Source organism: Cibotium barometz, chromosome 19 (assembly GCF_041138505.1).
Source record: "Cibotium barometz isolate CiBa-2024 chromosome 19, ASM4113850v1, whole genome shotgun sequence".
Taxonomy (NCBI): Eukaryota; Viridiplantae; Streptophyta; class Polypodiopsida; order Cyatheales; family Cibotiaceae; genus Cibotium; species Cibotium barometz.
In genome coordinates this window covers 45,253,375-45,266,494 of record NC_141064.1, presented here as the reverse complement: position 1 = coordinate 45,266,494, position 13,120 = coordinate 45,253,375, and the positions used below count along the sequence as shown (strand labels likewise).

The following is a 13,120-nucleotide window of genomic DNA, read 5'->3' as shown; positions in this document are numbered from 1 at the left end:
AAAAGTGTTGGGGCTTTTTCAACACATATGAAAATTAATAAACATATTACTATTAATCATAGTTAGCAAAGAATCCTAACACCATCATTGCATAGAGAGATAAACTTTCTATGACTATCTCACATATAATTAAGTGTGTAGCTACCAATGTTGCATTCAAATAAATGCAAGGTTGTTATCAACACATAAATTACATATTTATTACTAAAGACTAATACCTATGCTATATTTTATTTTTGGCTATGTAAACAACGTCTCTCTTGACCCATCTTCATTGTTAGATTCTTGCTTAACCTTCAAAGTAAGTTTTAATTAATAGCCAATACATTAGTTAGAATTAATAACCAATACCATTCTTGCTTGACCTTCGAAGGAAGTTAATAGCTGACACAATAGTTAGAATTAATAACCAATACCATTAGTTTCTACAAAGTTCCAAATTTTCCTTCATGGAAAATAGCTAATACCATAATTTGTTAGATTTCATCCACAAAATTCCAACTTTGCCTTCATGTATTCCATTATTAGAGAGTAAGAATAAATAATCAATACCATCTACAAAGTTCTAAGTTTTCCTTCATGTATTTCGTAGTTAGAATTAATAGCCAATACCTTAGTTAGTTAGATTTCATCCACAAAATTCCAAGTTTGCCTTCATATATTCCATTATTAGAAAGTAAGGTGATTTAAATGCTTGCCTAATAAAAGGCAAAGATATGTCACTATTATACTTAGAAATTTACCTCAAGACTAAAAGCATTCATACACTTACTATTAACCAATAAAATCCAAAGATATCTACCATGCATGAGATGACCATTTCCACACTCAATGCATTCAAGTGTGTAAAAATCCCACAAAGTTTGAAGTTTATGTAATGTATTCAAGTTGTAGGACCCTAAAATTTTATAGTGTATGTGGATTTTTCCTCAACTAATATGCAATTTCTACTATTGGAACTTTGAATCAATACTTATGTTTGTGACTGTGCCATGGACACATCACTTTGATACGAACTTATACTTGAACAATATGTTATGCATTGCTTACATTGGTGCCCTTTATTTATCTTCACATAAAAGTAATAAGGCTTCATTAAAACGAGTGTAGTGCTTGATAATAACATTTTTGTGGTGTCTCTAGGTGAGACCATGTCTAATTAGTGCATCTATGATGGAACCAACTCTTGAGGTCAACAACAAGTGAATGTCTCCACAATTCATACATTTTTATAAATGGTTTACTGAAAGAAAATTTATGGCTAGCACGAAGTCATAATAGGAAGACACCTTGGCCTTGGCTGGTTTTCCTTATAAAAAACCTACACCTCAAATGGTATTTTGAATTTTCACCCATTATTTTCAAGGCAATTTTAATTTGTTTCTTATCAATCTTAGGCATGGAAAATACACTAAAAGTCTACTTTTTTTCTAGCACTATCTCCATGGGCCATGATGTTTGTTGAATCGAAAATAACTTGTAATGGAGTATGGGTAGTATGTATCACTGCATAGGGTAGGTAAGAGGTGAGGTAACTATTATTTTTTGGTTTTTTAAAAAAATTATTTAATATGCCAAAAAACTTAAATCTTCTAGAATGGCCATGAAAACCTGAATGAGGCTATTCCTATAGGAAAAGCGATGTAAACAATGTTTCTCACCTAGCTACGATGGGGAAGGAAAATACACCAAATACTGACTTTTTTGTGAGGCCAAATGAATGTAAATTCTCAATTTCATTTTTCTTGACTACAATGTATGGCTAGAAAAATACACTTAAAATGTATGCATTTGATGTTAGCCTTTAGCCTTGGCCATGGCATTTTCCCAACAAGTCAAATTAAGAAGACGTCTTGGCCTTGGCTAGTTTTCCTTTTAAAAATCCACACATGAGGTGGTTTTCAAATTCAAAATCCCATTCAGAGTTTAGCAAGCCAAAATTTAATGTTGGAAAATATACTAAATGATGATTTACAACATCATCTCACATGGCCCATGGGCCATAATATTTGAATAGGGCAATATGTAAAATGGATTGTGGGTAGTGTGTGTCATTGCATGGGATAGTGTGTGCCATTACATGGGGTAGGTCATAGGTGAGGTATCCATTATTATTGGGTGAAAAGAAAGCAAAAAGTAGGCCAAATATCTTGAATCTTCTAGAATGGCCATGGAAACCTAAACGAGGCTATCTCCATAGAAAAAGACAATGCAAAGTTCTAACAAAATACTCCAAATGGTGACTTTATTGTTTGTAAAGCCAAATGACAATGTAAATTCTCAGTTTAGTTTTCTCTTCACTAAAATGTATAGCTAGAGAAACACACTTGAAATGCCATGATTTTGGTGTCAACCTTTTGGTGAGGCCTTGGCCATCCCACAATGCCACTGTTAGAAAGAAACTTTTTTCCCAACACATCAAATTGAGAAGCCGTCTTGGCCTTTGATGGTTCTCCTTTAAAAAATCTCTATACATTAGTTGGTTTACAATTGAGATTTTCAAAATCTTGTCCACCAATTTCAAGGTGACTTGCAAGTGAAACCTTCAAATCTTAGGGTGGAAAAAAACTAAAGGACTATTTTTTTTTTTCTTGCATTGTCCCACATGGCCCATGGGCCATGATGTTTCAATAGGGCATGCCATATAATGGAGTGTGGGTAGTGTGTGTCATTACAAGGAGTAGGTCATAGGTGAGGCACCTTTTATTTTTGGGTTAAAAGAAAGCAAATTATTAAATAGGCCAAGAAAACTAGAATATTCTAGATTCTAGAATGGCCATGGAGACCTAAATGAGGCCAGATGGCCCATGATATTTATTAACAAATGGTATTTACACTGTTGTGGGAGAATCCTAGCAAGAAAAGGGGCACCACTAGCTTTCTTATGTAGACGAAGCAGTTTGGTGTCCAAATCTTTCAACCTCCTATGTAGACGAAGCAGTTTGGTGTCCAAATCTTTCAACCTCCTTTGTATGAAAGCTAAAGGAAGGTAAGTGGACCAGGTGATACAGAAAATTTAGGAACTGTTGATGATGAGAGAGTTTGTCATCTCCAAGGATGTGTTGCTTATTAAAGCACTCTATATGTTGTAACTGCCTCCTCTTTAACTTCTTAATATAAGCTGCCCTTTATTTGAAAAAAAAAAAAGAAAAAGAAAAGGGGCACCACCCATTCATAATTGAGGTGTGGGGTGTATATTGTTTGGGGAATTTTTTTTGGGAATGGATTATGGGAATCTTCTAGAACGAGTCGGTGCTTGTTGCCTCTACATATATATAGCGGTGCAGGTGGCCGTCCTAAACAATCCTTCCAAGCTTTGAGAAATACTTTTAGCAAGACTGAAAGTCCTCCTAGCATTCTTTTTTCCCTCTCAACTATACCCTGCAGAGCAACCATGTCTTCCTGTGGTAGCGGGTGCAACAGCTGCGGCTCAAACTGCAGTTGTGGAAGCGGATGCAAGTACGTTACTGATTATCATTGTCCCTCTAATTTAGCCTCTTTTTATTCTTGCTTCATGCTATTTCTAATCTGCTTTGTAGTCAGAACTCGCGTGCTATTTCCTACCTGCTCTTACGGTTAGAGCTCGCCTAATTTCGCGTGCTTGTGGGCGCAGGTGTGGCAAGAAGGCGTTTGATGAAACAGCCCTCGATGTCCCGTAAGTAACTTAGTCTGTTTTACTCTGTGTGTGTGTGTGTGTGTGTGTAATCTCCTTGCTAAGTAGGCCTTTTAAGAATTGGTTTCCTTCACGATGTCGTAGATGGGAATGGGCGGCCTTTTGTGCAAGGTTTGATCTATGGAGGGTGATTTAGGGATGGGTCGAGTAGAGGATGGGTTTATAGAAAGTATATAAAGATTGATTGATAGACTGGAACCAGTTATATGATGATGATTAAAGGATTAAATGATGTAATTTCATAATGATTCGAACAGATTGTAATTGGTTACAATCATGCATGGGAATGATCTTGAACAGTACACAAGTTGCATGATTTTTTTTTTGATGATAATACTTGTGGTCTGTGTTGCTTGCTTGTGCAGGAGGGAGATGACTGTTGCTGGCGACGCGTGCAAGTGTGGGTCCAACTGCCAGTGCGGGGACCCCTGCCCCTGCGAGGCCGAGGCAACCAGCCAAGACGCCTGCAAGTGTGGAGCCAACTGCACCTGCAACCCTTGCACATGCTGAGGGGAAAATATTTTCTATTTCTCAGTGAATGAATGTATACTACTTACTACACGTGGATGTGAAAGCGCTTGCGCGGGCATGATGTATGGCTGTCTGCCCGCCCACTCCTTGCGCCCACCATCTCATGTGAACATCCCGTTCAGAAATAATAAAACTCTTAAATCTTTCCAATCATCAATTGCAACTCTTGGTTTAAACTAAATGCTCAATTTCAACTATGAATACGTATTACAACCCCTAAATATTTTCACAGCTCAAGCTTCATACTCGAGAGAAGTGTAATTAATAGCTTCTCTCACATCTAATGTCAACCTTTCTCCCCAGCGTTTCGGCATCCACACAGTTTTAATTAATCAAAGCTTCCTCTAATACACTATCAGAAAAGCATTTAATATTCGTGGCAACAAAATCAGTAGTGTGGATGGATGTAGGTAGAGAGAGAGAGAGAGCATTACACAAGTAATCCCCAGAATACTCAAAAGGTTCACAGAATGATACAGTAACCACTATATTTGCTCACTAGTTCTTCAAATCGCTTCTTGTAGTTTTGTTGTTTGTCCCCACCCACAAGCTTAACACAAACTGGTTTGTTCTCCTTTCAAAGCATGGCACACATGGTCGCAATCCTGCAGAGCCTTCCATAATTCTAGAGCCTTATTCTTGGCTGTCCTGTCGCTTAAATTTGGTCTTTTGTTAAGCTTTACAGGCTGGTGAGTCATCTTCGGTTCTTCCAACAAAGAACAGATGAAACTCCTAAATTACGCTCATATATACTTCATTGTATTTGCACATTATTTAGTTTCCAGAAGCACTCCATTCAACTGGTGAATATCAATTCCTTTTCTTCTTGGCGTTTTTTAGGGATCTCTCTACAAAGATGTAAAGAAAGCTTGACTATCATAGGCCAGAAGCTTGCATCTCTCGCCTTTTAAGCCAGGATTGCATACTGCCATAATCTTGTTTCACAACCTGCATTTGCTGAATAAAACTGAAGCAAGCAATATCTCTGTCCTCTTGCATTTGCATGACAAGGGAATGTGCAATTGTAGGTATTAAATCAGCAAAATGATCATGTGACAAATAACTGTTGTTAATCATATGTGAGGTAATGGAGTCATTGTCAATCATGCCAAAGTACAAGCCAATCCATACCGACAAATGATCAGAGAGGCACAATGTGTGATCAATCCACATTTTACATTACCCAGTAATGCAAAAGAGCATTCTAATGTATAACCCTTTGAATGTGGCATAATCTGTGTCCACAAATCACATGCATCTAGATAAGTCATTATCTAAGCCCAATCTTTCTTTTCAAAACACATCATGTGAAAGTGGTGAGAGGTGTTATCATGAAAGCCAAGCCAATTATTGAGATTCCCTATAATAAAAGACTTTGAAATCCATGGATATGTTCATAAGTAGCATCACATCGCAACTCTATATACAAAAGTTTATAATAAACACTTGCAAATTCATACAACTCTCTCGTAATCATATATTGCATCACAAGCCAACTACCATTCGGACCAATATAGGTTGCAACTCATGCTTCATTTATAAGATTGCCAAAAGAAAGCTTGGATTCCCATATAGACAATATGGTATCTAGAGAAGATACCACATGAATAAATGGTATCTTCTCTAGAGTAAAATAGTTGATTATTATGAACATATTTACAATCCGTATGAAAGGAAACGCTACAAGATTGCCAAAAGAAAGCCTGGATTCCCATATAGACAATATGGTATCTAGAGAAAATACCATATGAGCAAATGCAAATCGTATCTTCTCTAGAGTAAAACAGTTGATTATTATGAACATATTTACAATCCGTATGAAAGGAAAGGCTACACCTCAACTTCCACTGCTACTTGGGTCACCATGTAAAGTTTTATACCTTGAACATTAGCCGTATTTGTAGGCAATGAGATTTTTGCACCACGAGCAAACAAAGAATCACCTCTCACTATCCCAACCTACTTCTTACCTACTCTTGTAATATTACTTGAAGTGTTAGGCACCTGAGTAGTCGATCTAGATGTAGAAGCTCCCTCTGTCTAATTGCGAGAGACCAGAGGCCTATGTCTAGGAGTAATTGTTTTTTTGGGAGACATGCATAAAAATCGAGTCTATCTTTGTCTTTCACATTTACCGCATGAAAGCCTGTTGTGGCAACTTTTGCTTTCTCTTTATCCAGGTCTCCATGGTGTGAGAGAGTTACTTTCTTCCCCTTTTGTGTCTTAACACATTATGGGCAAGAGTAGCTTGAGGAAGAGGCATGGCCGCAATAGGTGAGCACAGTAAAAGCGACGGACATTCCGATTGCATATGTCCAAACTTTTTACAAGTAAAACAGGATCCTACAAAATTTTTCTATTTGAGCTTAAAGAAAACTTCCTGCGTCAGATTCCTTGCATTTGAACATCCACTGCTACCTCGTCAAAGATTTTCTTATTTGTATCTCATAGGATATAGAATCTGTCAACACTGCCAGAAGCTCTGAGAGGGCATGCAATCTTACCCAATGATTCAACCAAAAAAGGCAATGCATGGCCATATAAATTGGAAGATCCACCACTTCCACCCATACAAGGCATCTGTGCTTGATAAAATTCTGATAATCTTTGGTTGGAGACCAAGGATAAACATGCACCATTTGTTGTCCAAAGAACAAAGGCGACTTTTCCAATAGCATTTGTTTGTACTTTGATTCATTGAGAATTACCTCATAAAAACCTCGCGTTGCAGAGTAAACTCCTTCCATGAAGCATCCCCAGAGCATGGCTTTTATCCATTGACCAACATCTACTGTTAGCAAACATTTCACCAAGGAAAAAAAGAAATTATTGCTTTTTGTGACAGCTTAGTTACAAGACCAAAGAGAACATGGCCCGAGATTTTCAAATGAAAATCAGGCACATGGGCATCCCGTGCTTGTCGAATGTCCGCAAATCCTTCCTCAAGAGTGTCGCATAACTGCTGGAGTTCTGGATTGTCACAATGAAGAGACTGCAAGTCACATTGCAATTGCCTACATTTGGGCTCAACAGACGAATCCCTTCTATGATAAGTAGCTAGATATTACGCCATGAAGGAAGAAAAAGAAAAACATACAGACACAGACCAGACACGCGTGTACGGGCTTTGTAGCTTGTAGACTACAGGAAGAGGGAAACCAAGACTTTGAACTGAGATTATAAACAGGACAGAAACGAACAGCAAAGAAGGCGGAAGGTAGTGGAGGAGCAAAACGAATATTGAAGTGCAAACAGTTGAAAGAAAACGAAGAAGCGCACACACAGTAGCTGGTTGGGTAAAGTGTACAGCTTTAAATATAAAAATCAATATAACCTAGCTGGTGGCCACAACTTGGACAAAGACTTCAAAGCAATTTGCATGATAGACAGCAGCTAAAATGTGCATCCAGCAGCTTCAAACTCTGATACTTTAGAGTGAATGTACTCAGGTATGATGTGGAAGCCAGAGATTGACACCAACAGTGGATGATAGGGCTTCACAACACCCAAGGACAGAAGATATGGAAAATTGGAGAAATACAAGCAGACCAAACCCTTTAAAATACTAGAAAATCAGCAAAGCCGAAAGGAAAAATATTGATGAAGTGAAACCAACAGGCCAAAAATGACTCTACAGTACTGGACAGTGAAACCACCCATAAATAAACATGCTAGAAAGGACTGCTGCCTCCTTGTGAACTCATGGAGCAATACAAGGGCTGAAAACCAAACAGGACTGAAGATGATTAATAACTGCTGTGGCTTGCAGGCCACAAGGGGCTGTACAGTGGAGTTCATGGATAACAACTAGTGTGTTGCATAGAGGGCTGGGTACTGGTGGACTGTCTTTATGGGCTGGGGTCTCACAGAATAGTATAACTGAGATGGGCCACCAAGTCCGCCAGACAGCCAGCTATATCACTATCCTTAAGCATTGCTTTTTCCTAGCCCTACATCTGTCAAGGATATCTGTCATCCATGTACCATAGGCGTTTCATTTCATGTGATACCAAAAAATCCCGGTAATGAAACTGCTCCCAAAACCATCTTTCGTCCCCATGACAAGGCTTGCATTCTGGCCCTTCATTTCACATCCTAGATGCATGTGAAATTACCGCTGGTGCCACGAATTGTTGCTTGCTTGTATGGCTCTGTTCGTAACCCTGCTCAATTGACTGTTCTTCAATCCTGCTTAATAATTAACAGATAATTGCCTTCAGGTCTGCTGTTGCTGATGTCTCCTGCCACTTTCTGGCTAATTCTAGGCTTGAAAAGATGACTGGCTACAGCTGACTCTGTTGTTGTTCCTCTGATCCTGCAATGCCAACAAATAGGCTGGGTGTTCAACCTTTGTTCTGACCATGTGTTTCATTTGTTAGTCCATGGTTGAGAGAATTCCCACAAGACGAAAACAAATCATGGTTATGTGGACCCCTGCAAATTGTCCCTAGTAATAAGCGCAGCTGCTCAACCAACCTTCCTGGTATGATTGACTGTACCTGATCTGCGGCCAAATTGCTGGCTGGTTTTAAAGAAAAGGCAGCATGTATCTTGTTGTCAGCCAAAAAAAACATGGCAGCATAAATCTGGATTATCAACGTGAGAAAAAAAGGCAGCCGTCTGGATAGATAACTGTCTCTTAGACCTGCTGCTAAATCTATTTGTTTTGAGCAGTACCTTGTGTTTTGGTTGTCCATAGTATTTCCCAAATGGATGCCTGCCTGATACAGCAGACCTGCTGCTTAATCTGTTGCTCATACGATGCAAAATAAAAGATCGCCTATTCCACCATCCAGGTACTTAGTTCACTGATTTACATACAAGGTGCCTTTTATGTGCCTGAAAAAATGCTCATGATATCCTCTCCACCAAAACTTGAAACATGAACCACTATCCTAGACTGTAGATCATTCTAGGCCTCGACAAGGTGTCCTTTGCTTAGCTAGTTTGCCACCCCTGTACTACTACTTGGATTTGTGGCCTTAGAAAGAGCAGCCCAAATACTCTGATGCTTCACCCTAGTGATAATTGCATACGGCCATATCTTGTCCCCATCTTGTCCTTCTTCTATAAATGCCAGGCCTGGATGGATGACTGCTTAGAAAAAGGATGACCTTGTTTGCACTTCGCATATCAATGACACCAAAGCGAGATCTGATGTTCCATGTTGTTCTTTAGCTAGGTACTGAAAGTAGAATGTTATAGTCATTCTAAAACATCCCCTTCTAGTATAATCACCACTGCTAATGAGCAATTCAATAACCTTACAAAATACTAGTGACATCTGGAAGGATACCTCATTGATCTGCAAAAAATTAAGAGGAAATTTATCTAGCATTATGGAGACCTTTGAAGATTGTTTGTAGAGAGACTTCTAAAGAATGACCTCATACTGCCTTCCAGTCTTTGATAAAACATATCCTCCATACAAGCTCGCAAGCTTGCATAAAAAGGAGCAGCATCTTTTGCCATAATCTTGTGTACAAGTACATGGGAAAGCTTTAAGATTCCCATTAAGTAAACATGTCAGAGACCTCACACTCAAAGAGAAGACAATATCATTTTTGTCCTATCACAAGAAATGTGATTAGTACCATAGCTTATAGACTGTAAAGACACATCAGAGAGATTGGTGATCCATAGCTGAGGACCTCCATTTATGTCATGTAAATTGTATGCAAAGGAGGGGAACATGCCCCCGCATGGATCTGAAGGCTGCATCCTGAGCATTTTGAGTGTTCTCTCCAAAACAATGAGGCTTGAGAAAGTCGAAAAACTATTACCTATGAAAATGTCAGCTCTCAAGCACACTTCATAGTCTAGAGCTGCCTGGATAAGGTACGGATACTTTTTGTACATCTGCAGAAACCCTAACTTCTTCTTTTCAAGGGGTATGAGGCCGTCTTCCCAACCATCTAAAAGGGTGCTATCCTCCAAAAGAATATCTGCCACTGCAAGGTAAACCAGAGAAGGCCTTTGCAAATTCGGTATGAGGCTCACTTTGTCAATGATCTCCTGCTTACTACTGCATATATTGAAAAGCTTCCCTTGCCTTGTTCTAACCCTCTCTTCTGTTTTCTTGCAGTGTATCATCCAGTCTTTCTCAATTCTCATGTGCACAGCAACATAGCCACTTGTTCTTTGCAAGCCATGGCCCTTGCCATTACCATTGGCACTATGTTCAGATGATCTTTCCAAGCCATGGCCATGTCCATTGCCATTATGTTCATTTGATCTTTCCAACCCATGGCCATTGAGAAAAGCTTGATATTCACTACTTTCAGAGCTTTTCTGAGCATATAAATGCATACCTTGAGCTGTGGAGAGATGAAGGCTTCTCTGCTTGAGTTTGGAGACAATGTGATCCACCTCTGCATAGATGTGCTCCACCAGGACGAAGCATTGGAAAACCCTCGCATAGTCCCAGGCAGGCCAGTGGTCATGCCAGAGGAAAGGATTCTTGCCTGAAACCCTGATTAGAACATGGCGATCGATCTGAGGTTCTCTGCATTCCAGAAGTTGCTGTAGATCCCTTTCTTTAGTCCATCGCCGGCCCGAGCCTTTGGAAACGTTGAAAGGTAGGGTTTCCTGCAGAAACTCTGCTGAAGGCTTGGTTATGGAGACGAAGCCCTCGCACAGAGAGTTGAACCGCGGCAGAGAGAAGAGACGATCGAAGGGCAGAGGGTCAATGTGGGAAAGGTCTTTGTAGGTTAGGGATGCGGAGAGCGAAGGCAAGAGCAGAGAGCGATTGAGAAAGCGAGCGGTGAGGAGAGCTCGCGCTAAAGCTATCTTCTGATTGTTGAGGCCCCATGCAATCTGTGGGACCTCCAAAAAGCGAGCTCCATTGCCATGGCTTTGGCTAGGTGAAAGCGGTGATGGTACAGGGAGAGTGAGAAAGGAGAAGAAGAACAGAGCAAAAAAAACATAGCCGGCAATGAAGGCAAGTAAGGGTAGTAGCAGCCATAGCCACCGCAGATGTCGTGAGCTCATGCTTGTTGAGCTCATGCTAGATCCAGGTGAGGGAAAGAAGATTAAAGCAGCGCTTCACAGGCTTTTTTACGGGAAAAAAAAGCCAGCTCTGCAAGGAGTAAAATGGCGTTAATTCTATGGCATTAATTTTGTACATTAATTAATACAAACTTAATACGTGAGTTCCCCTCTTCTCATTGAACTCGTGGCATCACTCGTCTCCCACGTTAGAAGGGTATTCTAGCTTTGTAGGAAGAGGATAAAACGGCCTTGTAGGAAAGAGGAGAAAAAGGCCTTATATTTAGAGGCCACATTGGACTTAACAACCTACATATATATCCACACCATGCTTGTCACAATATCAAAGCTCCTAAAACACTTAGTTTTTTTTGAATAAGCACCAAAATTGGCATACATATGTATCTAGCATTCTAGCCCAGGGTAGTGGTGACAACCAAACACACATGCATAAACCATTAAAACAATCTTCAAACGACTGGATTATCTCTCCTTGGAAGCCTATACTCCTCGACGTCATCTATCCAAAAAAATATATATAAGACAATAACATTGGATATGGCAAGATATAATTTTAAAGAAAAAAAAACTGAAAGATAGAACCTTACAAAACTCATTTGGTGGATCAACATTTGAGACGAATGGCGTTTGAACAGGCTTATAAACGCCAAATCGAAAAATTATGTACTATGCCTATGCACCAAAAATCTATCCTGTTAGGCTTTTCATAGCCTATAAACATTATATGTACATGAAACTGATCTGCAATCTTTTGTAATCTTAGATTGTAAATTTCAAGCAGCCCAAAGCTCTCTTTGTAAGCGTCTCGACAATACAAACCTAGCAATAATCTAGGTTCCAAAATATAAAGATATTCCATGTTTTAAGAAAACGTATCAATATCATTTTTTATATGTATTAAAATACTAAAAAATTCAAAAAAGCCAATTTGTATATCGTAATACACATGTACACTCTAATAGTTTGATCATTAGAGATGTTATAGCTTGTCTTTCCCAAGACGGAGGGTCTACAATTGAGCCATGAAAATTAATAGATTAAACAATGATGACTGTTATAGCAAACATCAAGACCAATACCTTCAATATCTTGTCCATCGCCCTAAATAAATGAAAATGATCTCCTTGCCACATCCATCCTATTTAGTATTACTTGTGATATCAAATACAACAATACCTTCACTAATCATTTACACATGATTATGAGGTGAGTCTCTCTCTCTCTCTCTCTCTCTCTCTCTCTCTCTCTCTCTCTCTCTCTCTCTCTCTCTCTATATATATATATATATATATATATATATGGACGTTAAGTATTTCGAACTAAGCAAGAAATATTAATAATGCCACAGTAAAGGAAAGCAAGTCAAGAGTAAACCATTTTCTTATTCGAAGGTTATAAAAACAAAGAACTCACCATGCTCCTATAGGCATCTCAAAATTTTAAACCACCCGTTCAGCAAGATGGGGATACTCCATACTTCTGGATCTGCATGGTGGCTTTACCTCAATGTCAACTGTTTATTCCAAACAATGTAAGTATATTTATATATCAATTCAATATTACCGACAATGGAAACGCCAGTGTGGGGGATAAATTGCATGAATTTTGCCATCCAACTCCTATTTATCTTCATGTCTTCGCATCACAAAAATAAAAATGTTAATCTAAAAGAAACATCAATCAACTTGAAAGCATGCACACTTACTGAAAGACAACATAGATTGCACATGCCACTTATTTGTGAACATTCTCCTTCCAAATGTTTGCTTGATTGATACAAACATAGCTATGAATATAGTCTTTAGCATGTGTAGGCTGTCTTATGGGCATACATTACATTTACATTTTTCTAGACGTCATTTGCAGTACCTCTTTATAGACAACATTAGCTGTGTAGACTTCATTTGT

General features: G+C 38.9%; 1 protein-coding gene and 1 pseudogene across 2 annotated transcripts; one reads left to right on the top strand and one right to left on the bottom strand.

Annotated features, from left to right (window-relative positions):
* Positions 1-3,299: 3,299 nt before the first annotated feature.
* Positions 3,300-4,357, top strand: LOC147628656 (uncharacterized). Its single transcript, XM_086813863.1, has 3 exons — positions 3,300-3,459; positions 3,614-3,655; positions 4,039-4,357. Exons 1-3 carry the CDS (start codon positions 3,395-3,397, stop codon positions 4,181-4,183), a joined length of 252 nt encoding a protein of 83 aa, XP_086669989.1. The 5' UTR covers positions 3,300-3,394; the 3' UTR covers positions 4,184-4,357.
* Positions 4,358-6,478: 2,121 nt separating this feature from the next.
* Positions 6,479-11,321, bottom strand: LOC147628655 (O-fucosyltransferase 23 pseudogene; annotated as a pseudogene). Its single transcript, XR_015268154.1, has one exon. The product of XR_015268154.1 is annotated as an O-fucosyltransferase 23 pseudogene (transcript).
* Positions 11,322-13,120: the final 1,799 nt, after the last annotated feature.